Raw genomic sequence first — 26,871 nt, forward strand, 5'->3', positions numbered from 1 at the left:
ATCCAGTTCAACTAAACAAGTCCTGAATTTAGCAGGCACTGAACGTTAAAACCCTCCAAAATCTCTTTTGGTCACACAACTGCGGTAATTCTAATTAACCACTGAATGTCAGTATTGTTTCATGTCAATGCAGCTCAAACATTTGAAAGTGATCAGCTATGAAAGCTTAGAAAAGTTCTCTGTACATTTTAATATGGATACAATAGCATATCTGTTAACAAAGACAAACCCTGATTCACAACAAATGCAGAGAAAGTTGCATAGGAAATGTTTGGTACAAGCAGCAGTGGCCTCAGCTGCCACTGAAGGACTCCATTTCCACAACGGCCTGATCTAAAGCTCACTGCACCCAGTGAAGACACCCCACTGATCAGAATAGGTCCAGATCTGCAATGGGCTTTGCATCAGGCTCTCAGTACATCAGACATCTATATCAGTTTTTTGTTGGGTTTTTTTTAAGATCTAAAAGTTGTACTGTAATCAACACTTACCCAGGTTCTACCAACTGGCAACCCTCCCTGACACATTCTTTAAAAATATATAAACACAGCATTTACATTAAATTGCAGGCCTGCTGGCTAAAATCTATTTCTTTACATTCTGATCATAACATGCTATCCTGGTGCACACTTCTGGGTTGGTTGTGTTATCGCAATCACTTCATATGTGATAAATCCTGATTATGCTCTTACAAGGCAACACAACTGGTGCTTATTACTCAGCTGTTCTAGGTTAAGTTATATTTCATGGCAGTTTTTACAGAAATTCCAAACTTTAATTTCTCTGACAGAGCTTTACTATTTTAAGCCCAGCTCCAGCATCCCCTTTTCATAGATTACTTTAGTGCTGCCAGAACAGCTGGTTTAAGAACTCTGGAAACAAAAAGCTCACTCCGTGGGTCAAGTACAGTGCAAGCAGCTATAAACCAAGTTCTACTTCTGGGCATCACCTTTACGGCCTCACCTTCTAGTAAAAAAGACAAGTCAACCATCACAACATTCAGCTATAAGTTTCTCTGGTGATACTGCTAAGGAAGAAGCTCTGGTTGTGATATGGACACCTACTTAGAATCACAGAAAATTAGGGTTGGACGGGACCTCATGTCATCTAGTTCAAACCCCTGTGCAAAGCAGGACCATCCCCAACTAGATCATCCCAGCCAAGGCTTTGTCTATCCGGGTCTTAAAAAACTCCAGTGACACAACCTCTCTGGGTAACCTGTTCCAGTGTTTTAATACCCTCCTAGTGAGAAAGTTTTTCCTAATGTCTAACCTAAACTTCCCGTGCTGCAACTTAGGACCGTTGCTCCTTGTCCTCTCATCTGCCACCACTAAGAACAGTTCCACTCCATCCTCTTTGGAACCACACTTCAAAGTAGATGAAGCTATTAAATCCCCTCTCAGGCTTCTCTTCTCTACACTGAATAAGCCTAGTTCTCTCAGCCTCTCCTCAGAAGTCATGTACCTCAGCCCTCTCACCATTTTTCATGCCCTCCACTGGACTTTCTCCAAGTTGTCCACATCCTTTTTGTAGTGGGGGGCCCTAAACTGGACACACTACTCCAGATGCAGCTTCACCAGTGCTGAATAAGGGGGATTAATTTCTTCCCTCTATCTGCTAGCAACACTCTTACCAATGCAGCCCAGTATGCCGTTAGCCTTCCTGGCAACAAGGGCACACTGTTGGCTCATACTCAGTTTATTGTCCACTATAACACCCAGGTCCCTTTTCTAAAGGACTGCTGCCTAGCCTGTCAGCCCCTAGCTTGTACCAGTGCATGGGATAAATAAGAACTAAACCAAAACTACTAATTTATCTTACGCAGGACACTGAATAGATGGCAACAATTTCCCTTTAAGAGATTAGCTAATCACATACTTGCTTAATGAATACTATTTCAGAGATCACTGGATTATTTTACTATTAGTGCTATGAAAGATATTACTTCAGAAACTATTTATGGTATTCCCCAGGATTTAAGATTCTCTAACCAGCCAAGCTTTCCATCACCAGACTTCTACAGGCAACACAGAAATCATTCAACTCTTGTTCCTCATCCCCTCATCTATCTTGAGTCAAATGTTGTCTTGCAATGAAAAGAACTAAGCACTGTACTATCATGGGTAAGAAATCATGTCTTAACATTGGTACATAAGCAAATCTATCATAAAATTGCTACTCACACCAATAGGTCAAGTAAATGATATCAGCAGTCAAACGGCAAGACATTTTTAGGATTAGGACACTAAAAGTAGAGAGGTCAAAGATCAAAACTTGTGAAATTTAAATAAAAAACAAAAACAAAAAACTTCACTCACTCACTCACCCCCCCCCCCCCCCCCAAGTACTTCCACACTGGCTGCTGGTGAACCTTCCCAGGAAGCTGAATAACTCTAAATGGGCTAAAAACTGGTTTTGAATAATCTGGAAGTCTTATCAATTCAAATCTACTGTTTAAAAAGTTTTGTATTGTTTTTTCAGGACAAACAGTAAGAGCAAAAAGGTCTGAAGCCCTTATTATCAAACCCAGTAAGTTTATGGTAGGGAATTCTTGTTTGAAAACCAGTGTATGGGATATGTGGATTCAAATATTTGCCATCTTTGTGTTAGGGTACAGAGATACTTTTTATATAGTGTGGTAGATGCCTAGGAATCCCATGCTTCAGGGCTTCTATTGGTCACCTGGAAGGGATATGAAGAATTCTCCCCTGGCCCCCATGATTTCCAGTACTTTATTAGCTTATGCATTTTTTCTGTTCTACTTTTCTCTGACAGACTGAACTTTGGCTACAGCTAAAGCTAGGAGTTTTGACTGGAGTGTGTTAGCATTAGAAACCTCACAGGCATCTTGGCAAGAGGATCTTGCTCTTCTATTCAAGGTCAAGCTGATCAACAGCTTTAGGTCAGACTAACATGGACTACAGAGATTTTGCCTCTGTGGCACACGGTATGGTTTTCTTCCTAAGATCCTCTCAGTATATGCAACTACAGTGGCAGGGCACTGGCAGCCTTCCTGTCTTTTTGATCTTTGGAATGTTAGTGTTGTTGGTATTTCTAGCTCATGCCAGGTGGCGGCAGCATGTAAGAGATTGAAATACCCTTTTTTTTTTTTTTTTTTTAAATCTCTTGGTGCATCTACATAAGATGCTACCACACAGTTGTTACTGTGCATTTATTTAGTACATGTATTAGCAAGTACTAAATAAATGCACAGTAACTGGAGTTACAGCACAGTAGTGTCAGCAAATGCCTTTAAGTAATGTTATTGCACAGTAGCGTCTCGGCAAGGTTTTTGCCACGCAACACTACTGTGCAGTAGTATCAGGCTACTGCGCAGTCAGTGTCTCATGTAGACATGCCCTCTGTGTAGTTAGTTGCCTGCAAATGCAGGGAACTGGATTTAAGGGCCCAGAAATGCCTTCCACCTCTATAGTCTTAAGTACTCCACTGAAGACTCTCTATCTCCAGCAATGCTTAGAGTGCAGATATATAAAGACCTGGAAGCAGAGAGCTCCCATAAGGAACAGGCTTTGAATACTCATCCACAATTCAACAGTTAAGCCATAGGTAGTTACTGTAAGTAAACTAGTAGCTTTTGATACCCCTGAGCTGCTGCATTGTTGACTTGATTGAGAAATTTCATGTAGAGGTGAAGGAAATTGCTTTTCAGTGCTCCTTTTGCTCAAAGACAAACTACTTGTTCTTGTCAAGACCTCTGTTACAGGGGATCTCACTTCCTTCTTTCTAGTCACTCTTCCAGTTCCAAGGGAACAGAAGGGCCCCAGAGGAGAACATTTTTTGTCCAACATATGTTTGTTATGCAGATTACTGTTTTCTCCTTTTTGACCAAATTTAGATACTATGGTTTTGTTCCTTCCTCAGTGTCTGACCAAATGGAAAACCTGGATGAAAGGCACAGCAAAACCACCCAAGAGGAGTGTTGTGTATTGGTAAAGAATTATGGTAGTGTTTTCAGGAGCAATCACTGAGGGCACATGCCTATCGTTACCTACAATTAACTGCTTCAAAACTTTATTTATTCAGCAATAACAGCCTGGTGATGCCACACGACCTGCCAGAACATGAAACCAAGCTACATGTCCATTTATGAAAACCAGGAAAAGAAGAAAGTATGTACGTAACCCTTGCAGTGCAACCTGAACTCTGCCCTCAAGAGCTAACAAGGGAATGGTTCTGGAAATGTTGGGACCTTGATGACCAGAAGCATATCACTGGTTGTGCAGCATTCTGTAGCTTTGAACCACAGAATTCATCTGCACATATTCCAGTTGCTGTCACTGCATTCAGTATGCTTATACTGAATGATGGACAGTAACTAGAGCAGGTTGACAGAGCTGTTACTGTAACATGCATGGTAAGAGGTGCACATGTACTTTATTTCAGTGTTGAGTTCTTTAGCCTGCATCAGTAGTGATGCACAGAGATGGTCTTGTCAGGAGGATTATATACAGTCTGGTGACATACAGGGCTGTGCTTCCCAGAGCCTTAGGAGGAACAAGTGAAAGCTGTGTCTTGGAAAGAAACTTTCCAAGGAAAGGGTGAGAGAGTATTATACAAAACTGGGTGGCTTTGTTTTTGAATACAGACAAGGGGGAGATAGCTCCTATTTCCTATGCCTGACCTAAGACAGACAAAGAGAAGCAGATAGACTTTGTCTTACAGTGCTCATGCAACGCGTTTCCAGAGTCTTCTGTGCCATCTTTCAGAGTCAAGCACAAGCATGCATGTTGTTGGTATGCTGGGATATCTATCACTCAGTGGACTGAGTTACAGTTCTGTTGCACAGGTAGTATATAGTACCTTGTCTAAGAACAGGTGGTTCCTTTTTGCTTGCCCTCTAATTACATTACTAGAGGGGAAGGTACTTAACCTCTGGTTCTGCTTTTTCAGCTCTTCTGAGTTCCCAAAGAGCAAAGATCCATTCAAGGGATACTCCTTGTTTATAGAGGGGTGACAGAAAAAGTACATCTTGAAAACCCAGTTTCCCATAATTTTTTTCCCCAAATGGCATTTTGTTGATCTCTTATGTTAACTAAGGTTGTTCCAGCCCCTCAGAGCATAGCCCTAGTGATCTAGACTTGGAAAAAGGGCAGAATGCTGCTTGCACTGCTCTAGCATCTTCAACACACTTCCACATGTTTCTGACCCCTCCCCTCATGTCCTAGCTCTGCACCAAGCAAAGTCCAACAACTCAAGTCTATTATGAATGACTCATACTTGGAGGGTGGGGTAAGGGCAAGCTGTATGCACCATAAACCCCTGCCCATGAAAGTCACTGGCTCCCTGAGCTCCAATGTAAAGGCCTGTGAGATTAAGAATATATTCTCCTTTTGGAAAGTATAAAAGAATAAGTGGTCCTGCTAATGGCATGTTATACATAAAACCACTAAAACAAATTTCTCCCAAGAGCCAGAGTGTGAGATGTCTTGATTTCAATGGGATCAGCATACTTAGTTTTTGTAGGCTCCTTTTAAAAATCCGGGCATAAAAATGACATTTCCTTGTTTAACTGTTTAAGATCCTCCAATATTTCTCTCACATAATGCTAGACCCTGTTCTCATGTAAACTAGATCCTAGACAGACAATTCTACCATTTAGCTTTTGTTGACATTCAATAATGCAGCCTGTGACAAAACTGAATTGCAGATGTTTAACTACTGCTTCCAAAAGATTCCGTCTCATTTAAGTACAAGTGACTGGATTTTCTTTTCTGTTGATGCTCCTTAATACAAGTATCTGAATATCATTAATCCTTTCATTTATAAAGATGCATAATTCACCTGTCATTTACTATTACAACTAGAGGTACACTGATACATTGGTCCAATATCAGATTAGCACCGAAATAAAGAAAATTGATTGCATCGAAATTAGGCCTGATGTGGCCAATAAATGGCCATGCATGCATGCAGCTGCAGCGTAGCACTCAGGCAGCGAGGAGCACAGCCTGGCAGCTTGAAGAGTTGCATGCAGCTGGTAAGAGGAAGAAGGGGAGTATTGTGGAGGAAGGAGAAGGGGGAAGGAAGGGGTGTGGGGGGGCAGATTAATGTCCCCCATGGTGAGGGAGGGAGCGGGGCTGGGGCAGGTGCTGCCCAGCCAGGACAGGATGCAGGATGGAGCCACGAGCAGTTCATCTGGGGAGCATGGCAGAGCGGCTCCCGCCACTGCCTGCACCCCAGAAGGGCACAGGGGGGGGCATGTGCCCTCAGATCTGTGGGGGGAGGGGTGCTCCACCTGCGGGCTGGGGCCAGGGCTGCACCAGACTCTTCCCAGTGCATGGGGGTGAGGTTGGCTCAGGGCTGCTTTTGGGGCAAGCAGTGGCGGTGCTGGAAGGGTGGGCTATGGCAAAAAATTTTTTTTTTGGGGGGGGGGGGGGCCTCCCTGTAGTCCCCTTCCCGGCACCACTGCCACCCACCCTGACTGCAGCCTCAGCCCAATCCCCCCCCCCCATGCCCCACGCAGCTGCAGCCCACCTGCCCAGATCCAGGGGCACATGCTGCCCCCCTCCCCATGCCCTTCCAGGGTGTGCAGTGGTGGGAACCACACCCCCTGCCCTGTGCCCCCCAGATGAGCTATGGCTCCATCCTGCACCCTGCCCCAGCTGGGCAGCACCTGCCCATAGCCCTACTCCCTCCCCCACCACAGGAGCCTTGATTTGCACCCCCATACCCCTTCCCCCCTACTCCCCTTCCACCAAAGACTTACCAGCTGCACACAGCTGTATTGTAAATCTGATTGGCATCAGCTAATATGCCTCCTTAAAAATCAGCTATCAGTATTGGCCCCTAAAATCTCTCAGTTCACCCATAATTAGGAGAAAAATACTATGTATTCAATTCATAACTACCTAGAGTCTTGAGAGGTATTTCTCTTACTTATAACTATTTTGATTCTGGGAACTTCAGGTGAGTGAGACCAAGACTAACAAGGGCTTTGTTTAATCAACATCTACTTTCTTTGCATTTGTACTAGATCAGAGCTATGTGTGTAACCAATCTGATTAAACAGAGGTACAAACAGAGAAACAGTTGTCTGCTTTCCTCATGTTGCTCTCATCTTTAGCTTTATTCTCTTACCATTGATAATCACTTTCTGGATTTATTTTTTGAAAGTAAGTGGTCCCTTAGGAGTGCTTTAAATTTGCTTTTAATTAGTAGTGTATTATGGGGTGGGGGGGTGCCCTTTCCATCCTCCTTCATGTTTTCAATAACAAAAATCACAGCCTGTATTGCAAGCAGAAATTTGCATAGCATGTCCGCTACCAGCTGGTAGGCTTTCCATATGTTTACATGCTGTCTCAATTTAATTTGTTTCCAACCCAAACACTCCATCACTGGCAGACTCGGATACACCCCATCTCTTAGTGACACCCAACAAATAAATACTCAGTGTTTAATCATCTCATTTCCTTTTGGTGTATTCAAGGATTTAATTTTTTTCCAACTTTTTTGAAAAAAAATCCAATCCACTTGGCAAGAGAACAGATGCCACTCATTCCTAATACTCATTCTGGGAAAATATGGGTGGAACTGTGTTTGTAGCAAGCATCCCGTCCCATGAAATCAGCTGAAGAACGTTAAGGGAATTTCTGAAGAAATTCACTATTCAAAATAGGTCACATACTACACTAAGCAAAATGAATACAGAATGGCATGTTTAATGCCAGAGAGATTTATGTGAGTTTTAAAGAATGGAAACCTATCAGGGAAGTTGCCAATTGCCTGAAATTCTACAAGTGCCAGTGAGAATTATGAACATTTTGCAGATTTGGGCTATTAGGTGTCACAACCCAAAGGTGTGATTTTTTTGTTTGTGTGCGCGCGCTTCGGCACCGCTAAATTATTTCCCGCCAAATTTGTCGCTTTCTTTGCACGGTAGAGTTCTCTGCTGCTAGAGAGAGCTCTGGTGCAACGGGGAATTTCCCGCCGGATTGCAGCTTCTTTGCAGTGTGCATCTTTCTTGCACCGTAGTGATACACGTTGTAAAGAGGTTCCCGCCATTTGTATTAGGATCCGCGCCATGTTATTGGCCGATTCCAAATTTAGGCACACGTGGCGGCTAGCGATTGGCTTGCTAGCGGTACATAAGGCTTGGGTAGTTTCCGCCCAAGCCGGAGGAGGGAGGAAGAGAGAGAGATTCTGCGTGAAGATCTCCAAGCACTGCGGACCCTCGCGGACCCGGCGCACCTCTCCTAAGCAGGCAATAGAGGCAATGGAACCGAGCCTACAGAGCTTTTGCTTCTTGCCTCTCCCCGTCGCCGAGCGCAATCCTAGACGTATCCCTTTCCTGTAACTTCGGACCCCGCGGAGCCTAGCAAACTCCGGGGAAAACTTATCGGACCCGTGGAGCCTAAATAACTCCAGGGAAACTTTCGAACCCAACTTAACCGGACCCGCGGAGCCTAGCAAACTCCGTGGGAGCAATCGATTTGTCAGAGTCCTCCAACGAGGGTTCAAGCAGGAGCTGTGCCTGGAAACTTGTCCAGCCTACACCAATACCATCTTTGGATGTAAGTAAACAATCTTTTCAATCAACCATTACGCCTCCGTAACTAATTCTAACTCACGTGCGCTAAACCGCCCCACGGTTCTCTCCCACCCCACGTGCCCGGGCTGCTGGCCACACCCTGCGTGCACTGGAGACGGGTCTGGTATGACCCCGGTTCGCCCCCGGCTTGCCCATGGTGGCCAGAATGGGATCGGAATCACCGCCACGCATGGCGACAAGGGCGGGATCGGGGCCCGGCTCGCACATTAGGAAGCTAGAAACCAAGGGTTACAGGCTCGGTGAGATTCTCCCATCACCATACCCCAGTACACTGCACACAGCAGCACAGCGCAGAGCTCTACAACACAGAGGCTATGAAGGCACAACAGCAGAGAGACAGCATAATTATCCCCCTGCTGCTTCTCTCACAAGGTCAGTTTTAATTTTAATAGATATTTTGGATTTAAAAAGTGACATATCTGCACAGTGCCCAAGTCTTGAAATGCTGGATTAAAATGTATAGGCAGTTAAAGGAAAGTCATTATGATGATCTGTAAGGTCCTTCCAGACCCTAACAACTATGAAACTATATCTTAGTAGTGCGCCTCGCTTCCCCCTCCCCACCCCCTGCCACCAAGTGGCTGAGAGGCAATGAATGCTACAGTTTTTGCCTCTTGGCCACTCAGCAGTGGTGGGGGAGGGAGAGGGGGGCAGGGAGCTACAAGTGCAAGATTAAAGGTGCTGCTGTACTGCCAATTTACTCTAATGTATAGGGACCTTCCTAAATTGCAGTGCATCTTCCAAGCTACTCCACTTCATTCCAGGGGTTAGACACTTATTCAGCCATGGGTGTCTGGTACCTCTTGAGTGAGTGACCTGGGGGGCGGGGGGTGGGCGTCAGCCGGTCTCACTGACCATAAAAGTGGCCGTACCACTTCCACAACTCCCGTTGCCACTTCCACTTTTGCTGGCAGCCCCGCTCCCTGGCCAGCACTCACGGGGGGGGGGGGGGGGGGGGGGGGGCGGCACTGGTGCTCCCACCTGCTGCCCCAGCTAAACAGGGAGCATGGGCTGACAGGGGGTGCACCAGCACTCTTGGGGATGCACATGCACCCCCTATTTCTCACTCACTGTACTCAGCCATATTAATGATCTGGATGGCACAAAAGTGACATACATTTTCTTAAATATTTCCTTTGCCTCCATATGGTATAGCACATAAGTAGACCTCTTAATCCCACCAGCTTCAATGGATTGGTGCTTGCATGTGTGAAAACAGAAGAATTAGGCCTCCCAAATTTAGTTTACACATCAACTATCTTGAGTGCCACAAGTCTTCCTTGGGAAGCCCTTTAAAGATTGAAAACAGACAGGTAGAAAATCTGTACTTAAAAAAAGCATTGTAGAAAGACCAAATGCTTGTAATAGAAATATTAGAACCCCTATTAAAAATAACGTGCATTGTGTGCATGGAAGCAGGTATAACATAAGTGACTGGAAAAAGGATGAAGAGAAAAAAAGAAATCAGATAGAAAAAAGCTAGCGGTAATAGGAAGGTGTAACAGCAGACCCAAGTCGTTACTCAGCCAGGGAGGTTGAGGGGGACTTAATCAGAGCCCTTGACACCTGTGCAAAAGCATGCTACAGGCAGAGGGGAGCAGTGACCTATGGAATCAAAGGGGAGAACTGAAAGAAACTCTATTGAGAGAGGTGGGGATTGAAGCTGCTGGTCCAGGAGGAAGGGGCATGTGCCATGACACCAGGTGCCTCTATCACTTTAATAGAAGTGAGTAGCAGGAGCACTTGCAGTCAGTCCTTTGATTATTAAATACCCCTGTGCCAGGCTGAGGGGAAGGCAGGAGGGCCTCCAGGACACACAATTCCTGTCCCAAAGCTGGCAATTAGGTTCTGCAAGCAGAAGGAGCTTCTATGGAGAAGCTGACTGTGTGAAGCAGCCTCAGGGAGCCTGCTCACAAGGGGGAGGCAGGTCTAGCCCAAGTATATTATAGTTTGGGAGCAACAGGTGTTGCAAGCAGTACGCCTGTGTTTTTTTTGTATTAATAGACATTTAATTTGGCTTGCTGCATCACCACTGGACTGGGTGTGGCTGAATGAGGCCGCCACAGTGGGGTGCCACAGGGGCATGCCAGAGCTTAGAACACTGCCATGGCAGGATGTAAGCCAGAGACGGCCAGTGCCTGAGAAAGGCCAAACAGGGGTTGGAGCTCGTAAGCCGAGACCTGGTTCAGTGAGCCTAGGTTAAAGGAGGCCAGCTAGAGAAAAGAGGCAGCAGCTGCAAAGGCTGAGACCCTCACAAGGGCTTGGAAGCCAGAGGAGGCCAAACTTTGTACTATGGCAAGGTGCCTCATAAGAGTGGTCAAGTAGTAGCACCTGCAAGGCTTGGCTTTATGAGTGGCCATGAATTTAGCCACTAAGGCAAGTAGGACCCAAGGAGAGGGAACCCTAGGCTCACCAGCCTCCAAGGGGAGCCTTCTCACATTACTTTTAACAAGGTAGGCAAGGATGCAGGGTGAGACCCTAGGAGGCACTGGCAAGAGCCAGGCAGGATCAAAACGGCCACTAGGGGGCATCATGGCATCACCCCTCCCATACCATACCCATCACAGAATGTAATAGGAAATTCTGATTTCATTGTAAATGGTTTAAAGTTTTCCATAAGCCAAATTACTAGTTTATGATTGTAAAGTAGTACGGTTCAAGTCTGTGATCCCATGGACCAAACAAGTGGCATGGGGCTGGATCAGACCCTATGTGCTAGGACTGGGGTCCCATTCTACCCTGCATGCCCGATCTAGTGCCTAGAGAGCAACAGCCTGCAGAGCTCCGTGGGGAGCCCTGCAGCCAGGGGTTGAGCACCCAGCTGTAAGGTATTCAGGGTTTTTCTTAAGGGCTAAAAAAGAAAAGATTATATACTTGGATAAAGTTTCCATTTAGTATTTGAAATAGTAAACGCTTTATTTGAGACTGTGGTGTATTCTGTGTGTCAGTTTCATTAAACTAGTTTTCAAGGTCTTAATATTTAGAAAAGAGATACTGGAAGAGATAATACATTAGGAATTTATTAAGGATACTAGTCAATTGTCCATCAAGAATGTGGGGGGGGGAGGTGGAACCCTGTGGCCCTGTGGCCCCAGGCCCCCCCCTTCCCTCCCTCCCAATCTGGGCCTCCGCAGCAGCATCCCAATCCCCCCCCCCCCCCCCGCAATTCCACTGCCATCACCTCCTAGGAGCAAGGAGCACCCCCCCCCCCCCGCTCCATCATCGCCACCTGCAGGGAGCAGGGGGGGGGGAGGAGGGGGTGTGAGGCCCCCCATTCTGTTCGCTCTGTTGCCTTTGCCTCCAGGGAGCAGGGTGGGGATCTCTTAATCCTCTGCTCCGTCCCCAGTATCCCCACCATCATGATGGTGGCCTGCTACCTGTCAGAATGCTTCTTTGCGCTCCAAGACAGACAGACAGACACTGAGTGAATGAGCAATTTTGGAATGGAAATAGCAAGACTATTTTGAGCAAAATATGAGTAATGATATTACAGTGTACACAAGAAATCTAAGCAACTGGTCACCTTTTCTATCCCAAGGCAAAAAACAAAACAAAACTGGGGATGTGGATTACTACTGCATGCAAGGAGAAAAAATACAAAATATTCCAGTAAACAAACTGTCTGAAAAGCTGGTCTGGCTTTTTGTTTCATGGATTCATCAGAAGAAACTTTTTCTTTCAAATATAAAAATTACTGCTATTTAAAATTCTACTGAACTGTAACTGGACTGTCTGCAGGGCTGTCAGCTAGATTTTTATTTTTGTGTATGGTAAAGAAGGAAACACAAAAACACATCCCAAAGTCTAACAAACTGCAACACTAATTTGGTAAATGACAATTAATGCCTTATTCCAGATTGAAAACTGCTTTAAGTGATATCTTTGTATAATTAATGACAGGTTTCCCTACCTACCAACTTGCTTCAGGCTTTTAAAATGAGCTGCTATAAAGCTGGCAGTCACCAACCCATTCTTTATTAGACAGGCTCAACAAAATCTTACTGTGGGGTAGCACGGGGGGATACAGGGAGAGAAAGAGTAAACACTGCTAAAACTTAAATGAGGAGGGCTGAATTTGGTTTCTTCCAGCCCTTACTTCCATAAATGGCAGTTGGCACCTAACACTTTATTTTCATCCTCCTATCTATGACTGGCTTCTGTCTCCAAAACAGACATTCATAACTGTTAGGAAGAGCTACTTGTAGGAAGAATTCTAATGGAGGAACTAAGTGCGACTTTACTAGTGCATAAAATTAATATTGGCTTTTTACATAGGCCAGCTACATCCATTGTAAATATGGATTGCCACCTTAAGCCCAAATGAGGTGGTTTAATATTTATGCAGCATTTTCACTTGGGTACAGAGACAGATATCAGATTTGACTAGTTGTTCACAGACTCATTTGTTAGTGGTCCAAGGAGCAAAGCACTAAATGCTAAAGACTATGTCAAATGTGTTAAATTAAAAAACAAACAAACAAACAAACAAACATTTTTATAAATGGAAGAGGCTGCATACTGACTTCCAGTAAGCAGGTTTATCATTCCCATTCATTTTATAATTACCATTATTACTATGCTTAGCTGTTAAACAGATACATTTGAATGTTCAGTTTACAACTTGCTTGAAAGCCAGCTTTTCCTTTCCAGTATTTTACTCCATCTTTTAGATCTGTACTTTCAATAGTTTTGAGATCACCATTTCATTATGTTTGAATGCAGGCCACCATCTCCTCTAAACCACTGGGGGAGAAGGGAGAGAGAGCCTACCTCTTAAATTGATTTTTAGCCCTTAAGCTATTCTGTTTTTGACTTAGTACAACGCGTTCTGAATCTTACAAAGGGACATTTAGTCATGCAAATGCCTTGCTGAACTTGAAGAGTCCAATTTTCCTGTCCACATACATAAATGACTCAGTAATAAGAAAGGGACACCATTCACCCCAAGTTATTAACATCCACTTTTTTAAAGCTGTTTTCTACAATTAATACCTCTGAATTACAACTGATAGACAAATTATTTCCCCTATAAACAATTTATTTCCTTAGTGCACTGGACAGCTCTTTGATTAATCAGTTTGGATTAATCAGTTGTACTGTATTTGTATTACTGTTGTTTGCTTAAACTCTTTCATGTAACAATATGGAAAAACATTACAATCTCCAACTCCTTTCAGAGCTGATAAGAGGACACAGGAACAGGCATACTATCAAAGGTAAATAACATCTATTACATTATTACAGACAGTGTTTAATTAGATGCCCAATGACTGTAAACCCTTAAACAGATATATTACTATTAAAGGTATGATGCCACTTTACACTGTTACTAATCATTACCTAGAATGTACTGAAAAGTTACAACTATGGTTATAAAAGAAGGCAGAGAGCAGTATACACAGGCAATGTGCAAGATGCTATATTGCATGCCAGCAACTTGCAACAATGCAGGTGCCTGCTGAGATAAACAAAGCTGCACGTGAAAGCACAACAGAGAGAGATGGTTTTGTAGCTAAGGCACTAGGTAGAAATTCAGGAGATGTGGGTTCCACTCCTGGCTCTGCTTCAAACCTGCCAGGTGAGTCAAGATCCAGTATGGTCCTGCAGGAGTCTAAACAAGATTTTGGTATAATTTAACTGGCCAAGTTTCAAACAGTAATTAAGTTTGGCCCTGCTCTACAAGCTCCAAAACCTCAGAAGATGTCCAAGTTCAAACCATGCTTCCATTTTGGACTGCAAAATTACAAGGTTCTGCACTTACCTTCTGAGCATAGCCAAATGTGAGGCATTTAGCATTATGGGGTATGCAAGGATGAACTCATCCCCAAAGATGCATTATATGTGCTCAGAGCATGCTTAACTCATACTTAGCTCAAAAACATTGGGCTACAACAGCCAACATTTTTTTTAAACGCAACATATCACAGTACTTGCACCGCAATCAGGAACCCTGAATTTTAGGTCCCCTGGGGGATTCAAATCCCCTTCTTAGGAGAATATTCTGCCACACTAAAGGATAAGCTGGGTAAAACATTCTCTTCCTCCTCCTCTCCACTGGGCATCCATCACAGGAGATATGAGGCCAGAAAGAGAACAAGAGAGAGACTGGCACTGTACACTAGTGGTTACACCGCTTCACTAATGGAAGGAAAACCTGGGTTGATCCCAGCACCCAGGACTCTTCCTGCAGTTCCCATGCAAATATCATTGTTAAATAATAATAACAACAAGCCAATAACCTTGGGAATAGGGACTGGAACCTAGAATCCCTTTGCCCAGAGGAGCACTGTACCCCATAAACCAGGGGCTAGGAACTTTTTAAAGCCACAGGCCAGAACAACTCATCTCAAGTCCAGCATGCACTGGGTGGCTTTGGTGGCACATCAGCAGCAAGGGGGATTTGCCTGTGCCTATGACTGGGTCAGGCAGCTGGGAGCCGACACTAACACCACTCTTCCTAACCCCTGACTCCCTGGTTAGGGCACAAGCACAGCTTCCAGCTGGGAACTGCATTCATGCTGCTGCTGTCACTCCTCCCTAGCCCCTTGTTTCCTGGCTGCACTGAGGGTATAGCTTCCAGCCAGTAGGGAACTGCGCTGCTGCTGGGTAGCTCAAAGTTGGGTTCTCCTTGATGTTGCTTCTCCCTGTTCCTAACAGACAAGCCTTCAGAGAAACAACCCGAGTGTTAACAAGGGAGATATGGTTCCTTGGTTTGTTAACATGCCAAAACACAAAGCCAAGAATTCTAAAGACATAGCAGGCAACAGATTTAGTTTACTTTATGTTCCCACATCACAGGCTACATGAAACTTAGACTTAAAAGGCAAGGGGTATGCATTTAGTGGTCTCTAGAAAAGCTGGCACCTTAAGTGTTTGCAAATTAGGAAAAAAAAGGCCTTTCCTTGCCATCTAGATACCATGGGCCATCTTGCTCCTGTGAAATCCATATGGGGATGATAAAAAAAAAAATACTTAATAAAAGATAAGGAAGTTCTTACCTGAATTACTATGAAACAACTTGCTATTACCAAAATTGTAGTTTAAGTTTTTGCATAGAAGTCTGGTTTTCCCATTTCACACGGTTTAGACCAGGGGTGGGCAAAACATGGACTAGAATGGCCTGGCAGGTCGCATCCATCTGGCCTGCGAGGCCCCTAAAAAATTTAGAAAATTAATATTTATCTGCCGTGGCTGCCTGTCATGCGGCCCTTGATGGCTTGCTAAAACTCAGTAAGCAGTCCTCCGCCCGAAATAATTGCCCACCCCTGGTTTAGACAACTACAGCAGATCCACCAATTGAAGAATACTCTTCAAATGAACTTTCAGACATCCAGGCCTAAAGTCTCAAAATTTTTGTAAGCATCTTACTCCTATCAATTGCAAAAGGCTCTAGACACCTAAAAACCTTTAAGTCTCAGTTCACACTGAAATGCACTACGATCCCCAACAATTCAGGCATTCTCTTATGTCTGAATTCAACATCAGAGCCTCAATTTCCATACTTAAAATGTTCTACTTACACATAATCAGAAAGTTAAGGCTATTTTTTTTTTATATGTAGAGTCTCTTGCTTTAATATTTTTAAAGTTAAACATTGCACATTTGAACTTAGTCATAATGCTGAGGCTTTACCATTAAACATCTCAAATAAATCTGATGTGGATAGGGGTTCACACAACTGTAAAACTGCAAGAGACAGGAAGCATTAACACAGCAGTCTCTTGTTTTCTCCTACAGCACAAGAGGCTTTCCGTATTTAACTTTAAGCCAACGGCAGTAAAAGACTCCATTAAGAAACAAACCCGGACCAACCCAGTTAATAAATAAGTAGTGTTTTCACACCATGACCAAGAAAACCAGCTAGATACACCCCTTAACTCTCAACCACATCATTACTAAGATGCAATATTTTTTTCAATGTCAAATTCCTTCATGAAACCAAGTCTAGGCTGCCAGCTGGAAACATTTTTAAGTCAAAAGGGACAAAGGGAAGGTTTCCCAGCCAAAACGAAAGCGCATAATGCGGCAGACGTCTATAAACAGAAAACATAAAATGCCCTTGTTAATTTTCCCTGCTACTTCCCAGATGGTTATCCCGAGCACACGCTCCTCTGTCCGGAGACGGCCAAAACCCTGCAGTAAAGCACAGCCACCCTGAGCGTTTTATAGCCTCCAAGAACATTAACTAATGAAGTAATAAATTGTGACGAGCCAGGCCGGGACTTCCAGGCTCAGAGCAACACGGGCAGGACAAAGGGAGGTCATTTCCAGAAGCATCAGCTTTCAACACCTACCAGAAAAAAAAACACCCTTCCTTTTCCAGGCCCCGGCTCTCCCCGCGCGACCCCGTTCACCTGCGCCGGAGCCCGCACTAGCCCTGCCCGGCCCGACCCGGCTCCGCTCCCGCTCCCCCCGCAGCGCTGGCAAATATGGCTCCGAGGCCCCCACCCCGCACCTCCTCCCCGGCCGGCGCAGGTGACTATGTGACTGCCTGCAGCAAACGCGTGCCCTGCCGCCGGCTTCCGCGGACTGCGTGAGGGCGCGGGGTGCTCGGCCTTAGGCGGCCCCTGGAGCCGTGCTGCCCGCGGGGCGGTGGGAGGCCTCTCGCACGTGTGCGGCAGCGTCCCGCCCCCGGCCCGGCCCGGATCAGGCGCTTTGCGTAGCCGACTCTGCCCCGCTGCTGCCTGAGGGGAGATCGCGCCGAGCCGGGGCTGCCGCACGCGGGTGCGGAGATGGCAGCAGGCGAGCCGCGAGCCAAGAAGCCGAAGCGGGAGCACGAGCGGCTGAGGTAACGCGGGGGCGGGCGCACGTGCCCTGGGCAAACGCGAGCGGCTCGCTGCCGGCGGGCGGGCGGGCGGTCGCTGCTTGCAGGGGCTCCGAGCCCACGCGGTTGCGGCGGCAGCGGATCTCGGGCGCTGCCTCTGCCACGCGTAGCCTGGCTGCACGTGGGTGTGGATGATTCGCGTTCCTCAGTGATGCCTGCTGAGGCTCAAGTGCCCACAGACCTAAGCCCGTGCATCTGCTCAGGTCCATCAAAGTGGGGGGCAGAGAAAAGACGGGGCCAAAAGAGCAGATCAAAGAGCACCCAGGCCCCCCAAAAAACAGCTTTTCCCTCAAGGGCTGCAGAGGAGAAGACAAGCACTAGCCTGCACAACGGATCTGTGCGCAGCTGCTGCTGCCAGCTAGGAGAGCGTCACTTCTGGGGTGCCCAGCATGGCTGGCACAAGCCCAGAGCTGGGCATCTCCGTTCACGCTACAACTGGGTTTCAAACGATGCTGCCTTCCCCAAGCCTTCGGGGAGCCCTTCGACTCACTGTTTGCACAGTGCTTCTAGGGAACCTGGATTGAGAGGCCCTAGATGTAACTATGAACTTCTTATCTGAGAGGCAATGACTTCTTAGGGAGGTATTTTTTTATTGGACCAACTATCCAGTAGAGTCAGACAAGCTTTCCCATGCTAGACATGACCTAGGTGAAGCCATTAGCCAGACTCCTTCTGTCAGATAGGAAAAATGCAAAACCAGACAAGGTTCTAGCCTGGGAAACCTCTGATCCTACCACACAGTTTGTTCAATAAAAAATATCACCCTAAGAAATCCTTCTCTCTCACATAATTGCTGAACCATCATAGCTACATCATCACTCTTACACTACCTTATTATGAATATGTTTTAGGGCAAATTGCATTGTGGGAATCTGTTTCTTTAATGTAATAGATAGATATAGATAATAATAGATAGATATTGATAGACAGGGTGCAAATTAAGGGGGAGTTTGGGGCAGGGCTGAGCCCACCCATAAGAGACAAGAGCTCCCCTGTAAGATTCGAAGATCATAACTTGATCAGATTGCTCCTTCACTTAGATGGACTTGTTAATCAATGAACTGGTTTAATTTCTGTTATTTTTTCAGATTCTCCCCTCCGCCCTCCCCCACCCCCTCCCCAGAGTTGAAATTTAATTTGAACCCCGTAGACTAGGGGTGGGCAAAATGCGGCCTGCAGGCTGGATACAGCCTGCCAGGCCATTCTATCTGGCCCATGGGGCCCCTAAAAAATTTAGAAAATTAGTATTTATCTGCCCCTGGCTGCCTGTCATGCAGCCCTCAATGGCTTGCCAAAATTCAGTAAGCGGCCCTCTGCCTGAAATAGTTGCCTGCCCCTGCTGTAGACAGATATATATATGTATAGATGTATTTTCCTCTATTCAGCATTGGTGAGGTCACATCTGGAGTATTGTGTCCAGTTTTGAGACCCCACTACAGAAAAGATGTGAATAAATTGGAAATAATTTGTGGATAAAGTCCAGTGGAGGGTAACAAAAATAGTTAGGGGGCTGGGACACATGACTTACAAGGAGAGGCTGAGGGAATTGGGCTTATTTAATCAAGAGAAGAGGAGACTGAGAGGGGATAAAATAGCAGCCTTCAACTACCTGAATGGTGGTTCCAAAGAGGGTGGAGATGGACTGTTCTCAGTGCTGGCAGATGACAGAACAAGGTGCAGTGGTTTCAACTTGCAGCAAGGGAAGTTTAGGAGGGTAGTAAAGCACTGGAACAGGCTACCCAGAGAGGTTGTGGAATCTCCATTCTTAGAGGTTTTTAAGACCTAGCCAGACAAAACCTTGGCTGGGATGAGGTAGTTGTTGATGGACCTGCTGTGAGCAGGGGTTTGGACTAGATGACCTCCTGAGGACCTCCCTTCCAACCCCAATTTCCTATGATTCTGTGATTCTTATATATATGCATGTAGCTGATATCCATACCCCTTTTGTGTTATTATTTTATTATAGTAGCCTCCAGAAACCCAAGTCAAGACTGAAATCCATTATTGTACAGATTACTGTGCAGATAAGTAACTAGGAAAATGGTCTTTATTCACTCTAGGAGTGAAATTATGGCCTGGCTGAAGCCACTAGCAAACTTCCCTGTGTTAGATAGGATGAAAAATGGACAGAGCAAGTAAACACGTTGGAGATGGGTGAATAATGCAGGAATGAAGCTGATAACATTATCAGAATAGAAGTCTCATCTGGACATTTCCTTAACCAATGCCAGATGGGAGTGATTTTGTAGGCATGGCAGAAAAAGAGAAGTATTCAAGAAAGATTTAAAACAGATAATGTGACAAGTTTGCAAATGATGATAGCTGTTTTTTTTTTTTTTGGTTGTAAGAAGGGTGATTGAACCCAAAAGCTTGCTGAGAACTTTTGTCCAACTGCTTAATTGGTCTAATAAAAGATATCACATCTACTCAAAGAACCTTGCCTGCAAATTATGATAGAGAGTTATCCTCATGCATAAGAAACAGGATGGTAGAAAGCATGTTTGAGACAGGAGCAGGGGATGGAGGCTGCTAACAGTTGTAGGGCAAGGTGGGGCTGATGATTTCCAAGATTTACTTAAGATATTTAAGTTTCTGACTGCGATTCTGCCCTGCATATCTGGCTTGTAGTGTTAAGAGCAAATCTACCTTTGAATTCTTATTCTAATTTGTTTGTATTAGATATTTTGATCATTAAATAATATTTGTTTTCTCTGGGTGTTTAAAAATATGAAGTAAAAACAAATGAAATAACTAGTAGACACTTCTTATCTTTTCTCATTTAGCCAGGATGCTAGAGTAAGTTAATCTAATTAATTAATTAGATAATTAATTAACGCATGCAAAGTTTGTTGTTGCATCTGCTGCAGCGTCCTTAGCCTGACGAAGGGTTTTTGAACCCGAAAGCTTGCTTAATAACTATTCTCCAACCATTTGGGTTGGTCTAATAAAAGATATCAAATTCACCCAAGGAAGTTTGTTTTAGAGCACTTTACATATTTTAGAGTGTTGCTAACATTAATAATTAATCATTCATAATTCATTGCTATAAAAGGAACACTACTGCATTGAGGAGTCTCCTGATTAGCACTACACTAAAACTGGAACTTGGGTTTTTTTTGTTATTTAACTTAAATAAGAGGTAGCCCAAAGCATATGCAAAACAAGAGCATGAATTGCCTAGATGTATTTTCAGGACTTTTGTATTAGATTTGGCAATAAATATTGGGTAGATACAACTGTCATCAATTAAATCAATTAAAATGACTTGAAATTGAAATGGCCGGATCCAGTGGTAATTATTAATTGATTGAAAAATTTAGTGTCAGGCACAGGAGCTCAAACAGTATCATGAGAATAGTGGCTTTACATAGTCTTGGCTCTGCTGAATTAGCTATTCCTATGGAAGCAATTTGTGACATTAGTGTAAAAACAGAAGGCAGCATATATCAGTAACTTGTTTCTTGGCAGCTGAGTGACTTTTTCAAGTCTAATAATAGTTGCAAGGACAGTTGCAGATAATAGAAGAGGAAAAATATAGCTGTACAGCAAAAACCCCCAAAAAACCAACCCAACAAAAAACAAATTATAAGTAAAAATATAAACTTGTGTTAGAAAAGCTACAGTTAATGTCAACACTCTTTAAATATGCTGTTAAAACAAGGAAAGGCTGGAAAATCAACCTCAAGCTTACATAGCCCAAACCAAACTGCATTTCATTCAGCTTAAGCAGTATATACATATTTAGAGAGAAATAAACATGGAAGCAGGTACATTTATCTGCTTGTAACCCCATGCTTCATTAATAAAGTTCTTCTTTTTTTTTCTTTCTTTTTTTTTTTTTTAAAGAAGCTATTCCTATATGCCTGTAACAACTGATAAACTCTCCAAAGATGATTTTGTAAGATTTTACCCACACAATGGATACAATGTACCAGGTAACCTTGTTACAGCATAATTGAGCTCTGCTGGTGGTGGAGTGGCAGGAAATTTAATCCTCCTCCAACCTTGTTATAATATTGGCTTAAATTTTAGGTGTAAATTCCAACCTTTTTCTGTTTTATAGTAATCTCTGTTACATTATTATGCTCCTCTGGTGGCTCAACAGCTCCTGAATTGATTGGATGATCATGATGTCTGTTCATGATTTGTTTTCTGAGCAAATTGATTTGTCCACATGGAGAATGCGAAAGCATTACATTTGGCAGGAGATGCTTATCATTAAAAGTACGAAGTGCAATATTGTTTTCTCCAGTTAAGCAACTGTTCCTCTTTAGATTCAGTTATCAAGCACACACTGACGCATTCTTTCCTCAATTTTTTTTGTAGAAAGAATCAATGTTCATCCCCATGGTTGAAATTAGACCTTGATTGATTTGGTACAGATAAGAAAATCCACAGTTGTATTGGTAACTGTGTAATAATATTAATGTATTTAGAGGGTGGGTGGTGGGGGATTCTTAGTATTACATGCATTTTAAAATGTAATTTATTTTTTCAACTTATTTCAAATGAATGAAGATTCCAAGTATATTAAATAAACTCCAGTAAACCACATCTGCAGGTTAGCAATTCACTTTTGTTTTGTCTTCTTTTTTCTGGCTTTTTTAATTTCACCTTGCTCTTCTTCTTGCCCTTGACTTCTACACCTTATTCTTGTGCACCACTTCCCTTCTGGGTTCTCCAAGCCTGTAAATATTTCAACACATGCATAACTTTGCTTAGGGGAATATTCTCACTGGTCTCCAGGGAACTGAACTCATGGTTCAGTGCTAGAGTCTGACTAACAGTGTATGGATTAGTTTGCTGTATTGAGTCCCAAGAGAAGAATAAAACTGAGATGCATATTGTATATAGCTGGAGATTTAGAGACTCATATTTTTTAAACTATTTGAGGGAGAGAATAACTCATTTTTCTGAGGCTTATTTCTTCTATAAGGGTTTAGCATCAAAAACCTCCCCTGGGTTGTTGTTGACACAGTTACTTGGCTGGCCATCTGAAAAATGCTATCATTCTACTTGTTGAAGGGTCTGTTTCACCTTATATAGTTGTTTAATTTTTGAAATTACTAATCTGGTCCCACACATTTTTGCCCATGCTGGAGCTGGCAAAACATACATTATCTAATGTAATTTTTATTATTCTTCATTATCAAATTGGATCATGGTTATGTCATGGTGACTGTGAAGGAGTGTGTTTTGGGGGAGGGATTGACTGCAGGAACATTTTTATTTATTTATTTATTTATTTATTTATTTATTTTTTGCTGGGAGAGAGGATGAATGATGGTTGCTCCTAAATATATTTAAACTATGATTTGGAAATATTGCTCTGTCTGCTTAACTTGGTGAGCATGCCTTGTCTAGTTAAATTGGACAAGATTAGTTTAGTCATGTTCAAAAATTTACTCACATGTTTTATTCTCTGTGGGTTTAGGGTAGTTTTCTTTCCCCTAGCAAATTGGCATTTTTGATAATGAATCCTGAAATTGATCTGGATTATTCCCAGATCTTTTGTGCATTTCTTCCTTTTCAGCTGATCCAGGGAGAAGGCAGGCAGCTGTAGCATTTCTGGTCTAACCAGGCTGGATCGCTTGACTTAAAAACAAACATGGAAATAACTGTAAAGAGGTTTGTTTTAACATGAAAGATAGTGGAGATGACGAGTAAACTGAAGAAGTAGCCTGCATTTGAGCTAGAAGGTTATCTTGGCTTATTTTGTTACATTACTTTTTGCTTACGTTATGCATGGAATTTTAAGAAGGAAAGCCTCAGCTTGTGGTAAAGGTGGTGATACTGAATTAGAATGATTTAGTAGGCAAAATATTTTAGTGTTTTTCACTTAGACATTACTTGCAAGTATAAGGGTAAGCAGCACAGATCCAGTCCAGTAAATGTATTTCTGCAAAAAGTTGCTAATTGATTTCTCCCCTCCTTCCCCCCCCCCCCCCCGCCCCAAAGTGTGGGGAAAAAACCTTATTACAGGAGTGGCTAAGCTGTAGTACACATGCTGCAAGTGGCAGGTGGCAGATTGGAGAGGAGGCAGGCAGCACAGTGGCAGATGGGGCAAGGCAGAAAAAAACAGCAGCAGTCAGGGCAGTGAGCACAGAGCAAGGAGCAGAGAGCAGAGTGGCAGATCCAGGAGGGGAAAGTGGGTTGGAGTGGCACTGAGAGTGTGGGGTTTAATTTGTGGCATGCCTGCCAAAAAGTTTGGCTCTTATTGCCCTATCCTATTGAAGCAGATTGATGTTAGATGCCACCCCTTCAAAAGACTTCAGAAATTATTCAAATACTCTCAAACTGATGCAATACACATCTATTTATATTGTGGTATGGAGAGACATGACTGGGTAGCCTTCAAGATTCAGTAACAAGTTGTGGGGGAAGCTTTCTCTCCATCTATTTATTAAAGGACTGGTAGATGTATGTGTGGAAATAGCAAGTTTCACCCTCGGAAGAAAATTATCTTCCAAGTCCTTAATCCTGCAAAACATACAGTCGCTTAACTTCATGTACTCAGGTATCCTTGTTGAGATCAATGGGGCTCTGTATGCACAGAACATACAGACACAGCCATCAGTGGCTCAATGTTAAATAAGGAGATGTCAAGTGGTATTCCCCAGGGACCTGTCATGGGTCCAGAACTGTTCAATATTTTAATTGATGACCTGGAGGATGGATTGAGGGTGTGCTTATTACATTGTACATCAAGCTGTGCAGGGTAACAAGCAGTTGATGACAGGATTAGAATTCAAAATTATATGGATAAATTAGAAAAATAACCTGAAATTAATAGGACTAAATTCAGCAAGGCAAGTACAAGCTACTCTATTTAGAAGTTTACAATCAAACGTAGAAAAAATGAGGAAATTACTGGCCAGACTTCAGTAAGGCCGAAGAGAATCTGGAGGTGTAATAATGGATCACCAGTCAAATATGAGTCAACAGTCATATTGCCAGAAAAAAAAAGCTAATAGCATGCTGGGATGTGAACAGGTCTGTCTTATACAAGTTGTAAGAAGAGATTCTTTACTCTTTACAGCACAGGCAAGGCCTTACCTGAGAAATGGTCTCCGGTGTTGAGCATTACACTCCAAAAGAGGCTATTACTAGTTGTCTAGAAAACATGGCATGATGGAAGGTAACACTGGGATTATTTTGTTTTGAGGGGAGATGATTGAGAGGAGGCATCAGATAACATTTTGAAATACTTAAAGGTTTGTTACAAAGATGGTGATTGATTATTGTCATGTTTATTGGAGACTGCAAGAAGGAATGATCTTACACTGCAGTACGGAAAATTTAGGTTAGATATTAAGAGGAACTTTCTAGCTCTGGGAGGGATTAAGTTCTGGAATTTATTTTACCTAGAGATGTTGTGGCATCTATGTAATTGGAAGCTTTTAATTGAAGGTCAAACATCTTTCTATGATGTTTTAGATGAAGGGTGATCCTGTCTTGAATAGTTGGACTATATGACTTTTTGAGATTCCTTCCAGCTGTATTTTTGTGTGATTCTATGAACATTAAACACATATGCAAGTCTTCACAAGATCAGGACTTAGCTGAGGGCTTTAGATCCTCTATCATGGGAATGAGGACTATTTAAGAGGAGAAGTATGTGCCCGTCATGGGTTAAAAAAAAATCTAAGGTCTTATTTTCTTTTCTTTCTTGTGTACTTATCTGGGACTCATGTGGTATCATAGGGTAATGAGGTACAATGAAGTCCTGAAGGGAGGTTGGGAAATGAGGGATAAGAGTAATAAAAATAGAATAAAGAGGGTTGAACTTTGTTTATTTCTAAAAGAAAATAAGTGAATGGTATCTTCACCTTTATTGAGTTTATTTAAGAATTATGTAAAGGGCATCCTTTTATATTCTTTTTTTTTCATGCTCACTCTTTCTCTTGTGACACTTGGTTAAATAAACTCTTTCTCTTGTACACTTGAGTTTCCTGTTAGATAATTAAAGAAATAAGGTACACTTTAATTGCAATAGTTCTCCTATTTCTTTCTCTTAACAGAGAGTAACTATTCAAATAAAACAATCTCGTTGACTGTTAATTGGCTTAATAATGCAGCCAACAAAGTGGTAGTGAACAATCTTTAAAAAGGTGTATTTAAATGTGTGGCATAGGCAAGAAATTTGTTTCTTCAGAAAGAGTCATGTAAAATTAAAAATGTTGAACTGGTAATATGTATTGTGTGTTTTGCACGTAATGCAGATTTTATATTGCAGAAGGTACATAGATACTCATATCAGGAAATGCACATGGGAACAAATCTACCTGTATAAATTTGCATCTAAACAATGAGGAGACAGAAACCTAATTAATAAAACTTTTCCTAACTTGACATGTAGTCAAAAATATGTTTTAGTTGTGATGGATGACTTTAACTGGAGGAGGTGGTGTTTAGCAGCTTGCTGGCTCTGTGCCACTTTGGGATTCCACATTCAGAAGGGAAATCCTGCAGTGACTAGCTTTGTTGGCTGCCTGGCACAGTCAGTGGCACAAAGCAGCTCTAGTAGGCTCAAGGATTTGATCCTTTAACTCCCATTAGAAAAGGAGGAATCTACTGGAAAAATTGCAGTTTCCCACTCCTACCCTTTTAACTATGGAATATGTGCAGTGTGGCTTTCAAAAAAAACCGACTCGCCTTGGGTATCCAGAAACTGACATTCCTGAAAAGTTGGCATAAACCTTTCTGTAATTCAGCCCATTTTATATGCTTGGGGAAGGAGAGCTGAGGCACAGAATCAAACGGCTACATTGCAAAAGACAGTTGTGCAGTTTTTCATCAGCATTTGGGTGTGTGGGGTTGGGTAGAAATAGCTTTTTTCCCCTCCTTCCTTTTTTGGCATAAGCGACATTTTGTGTGTCATCAATTTAAGAAGCCAGTGTTGTTTTGCTAATAATACAATGCCCAATCTGCAGAGGGTAGCAGTTACTTTGTCTGCAAAATTAGGTAGAAGTGGGTTGTAAAACAGGAGGAGGGAAGAATGAGGAATGCTGAGCTTATTGGTATTTCTCGCCTCTGAAGCAGCCCTCGTGTCTATTTACATTGCATATCTGAGCTGGGGACCCTGAGGCATTTTTGCTAGCTAAGTCTAACTTTATTGCTCAAACTGGGATCAACCTTGACATTTGTAGAAGGCAAACAAGGCTACAGATAGGCACCCGCTTCTGTTGTGCTGCCTGTCAGGGTGAGAAAATAGGACTGGCAGTAGTTGCATTTTGCAGGCAACAGGCAAGTCACTGCAGCAGCTTGTGCTGAAAGGCCTGCCTCCTCCAGAAGCGGGGTGAGAGAAAACCAAGCTGAGGTCGGCTGTCTTCTCCTGCCCAGTGTTGCAAGTCCTGCAATGCCCGCCGCGGGCTCTTAAGGCCCGGCTCCTGGCTAGCAGGAACGCGCGGTCATCTGCGCTGCGTCCTCTAGAAGAGGACGTCTTCGGCTGTCAGGATCCAGTGCAGACCCTGCCGAC

The 26,871-nt window shown here is 43.3% G+C and overlaps 2 protein-coding genes across 4 annotated transcripts in view; one reads left to right on the forward strand and one right to left on the reverse strand.

The window, feature by feature from the left end:
- Nucleotides 1–16,978, reverse strand: part of AP3M1 (adaptor related protein complex 3 subunit mu 1) — a 39,798-nt gene extending 22,820 nt beyond the window's left edge. Inside the window, exons 1-2 of one of the 3 annotated variants that reach the window (XM_059729740.1) lie at nucleotides 16,864–16,978; nucleotides 15,568–15,723 (exon numbers count right to left, since the gene is read on the reverse strand). The gene's annotated coding sequence lies outside the window, so the exon portion shown is untranslated. The remainder of the gene's footprint in view (nucleotides 1–15,567; nucleotides 15,724–16,863) is intronic. The other 2 variants (XM_006273788.4, XM_006273790.4) reach the window with 2 other exon arrangements.
- A 261-nt stretch (nucleotides 16,979–17,239) lies between these two features.
- ADK (adenosine kinase) overlaps nucleotides 17,240–26,871 on the forward strand; it is a 586,810-nt gene continuing 577,178 nt past the window's right edge. Inside the window, exon 1 of the mRNA XM_006273786.4 lies at nucleotides 17,240–17,357. Coding sequence (XP_006273848.1) covers nucleotides 17,302–17,357 — 56 coding nt within the window. The 5' untranslated portion in view covers nucleotides 17,240–17,301. The remainder of the gene's footprint in view (nucleotides 17,358–26,871) is intronic.

This window comes from Alligator mississippiensis, chromosome 6, assembly GCF_030867095.1.
Source record: "Alligator mississippiensis isolate rAllMis1 chromosome 6, rAllMis1, whole genome shotgun sequence".
NCBI classification, from domain to species: domain Eukaryota; kingdom Metazoa; phylum Chordata; order Crocodylia; family Alligatoridae; genus Alligator; species Alligator mississippiensis.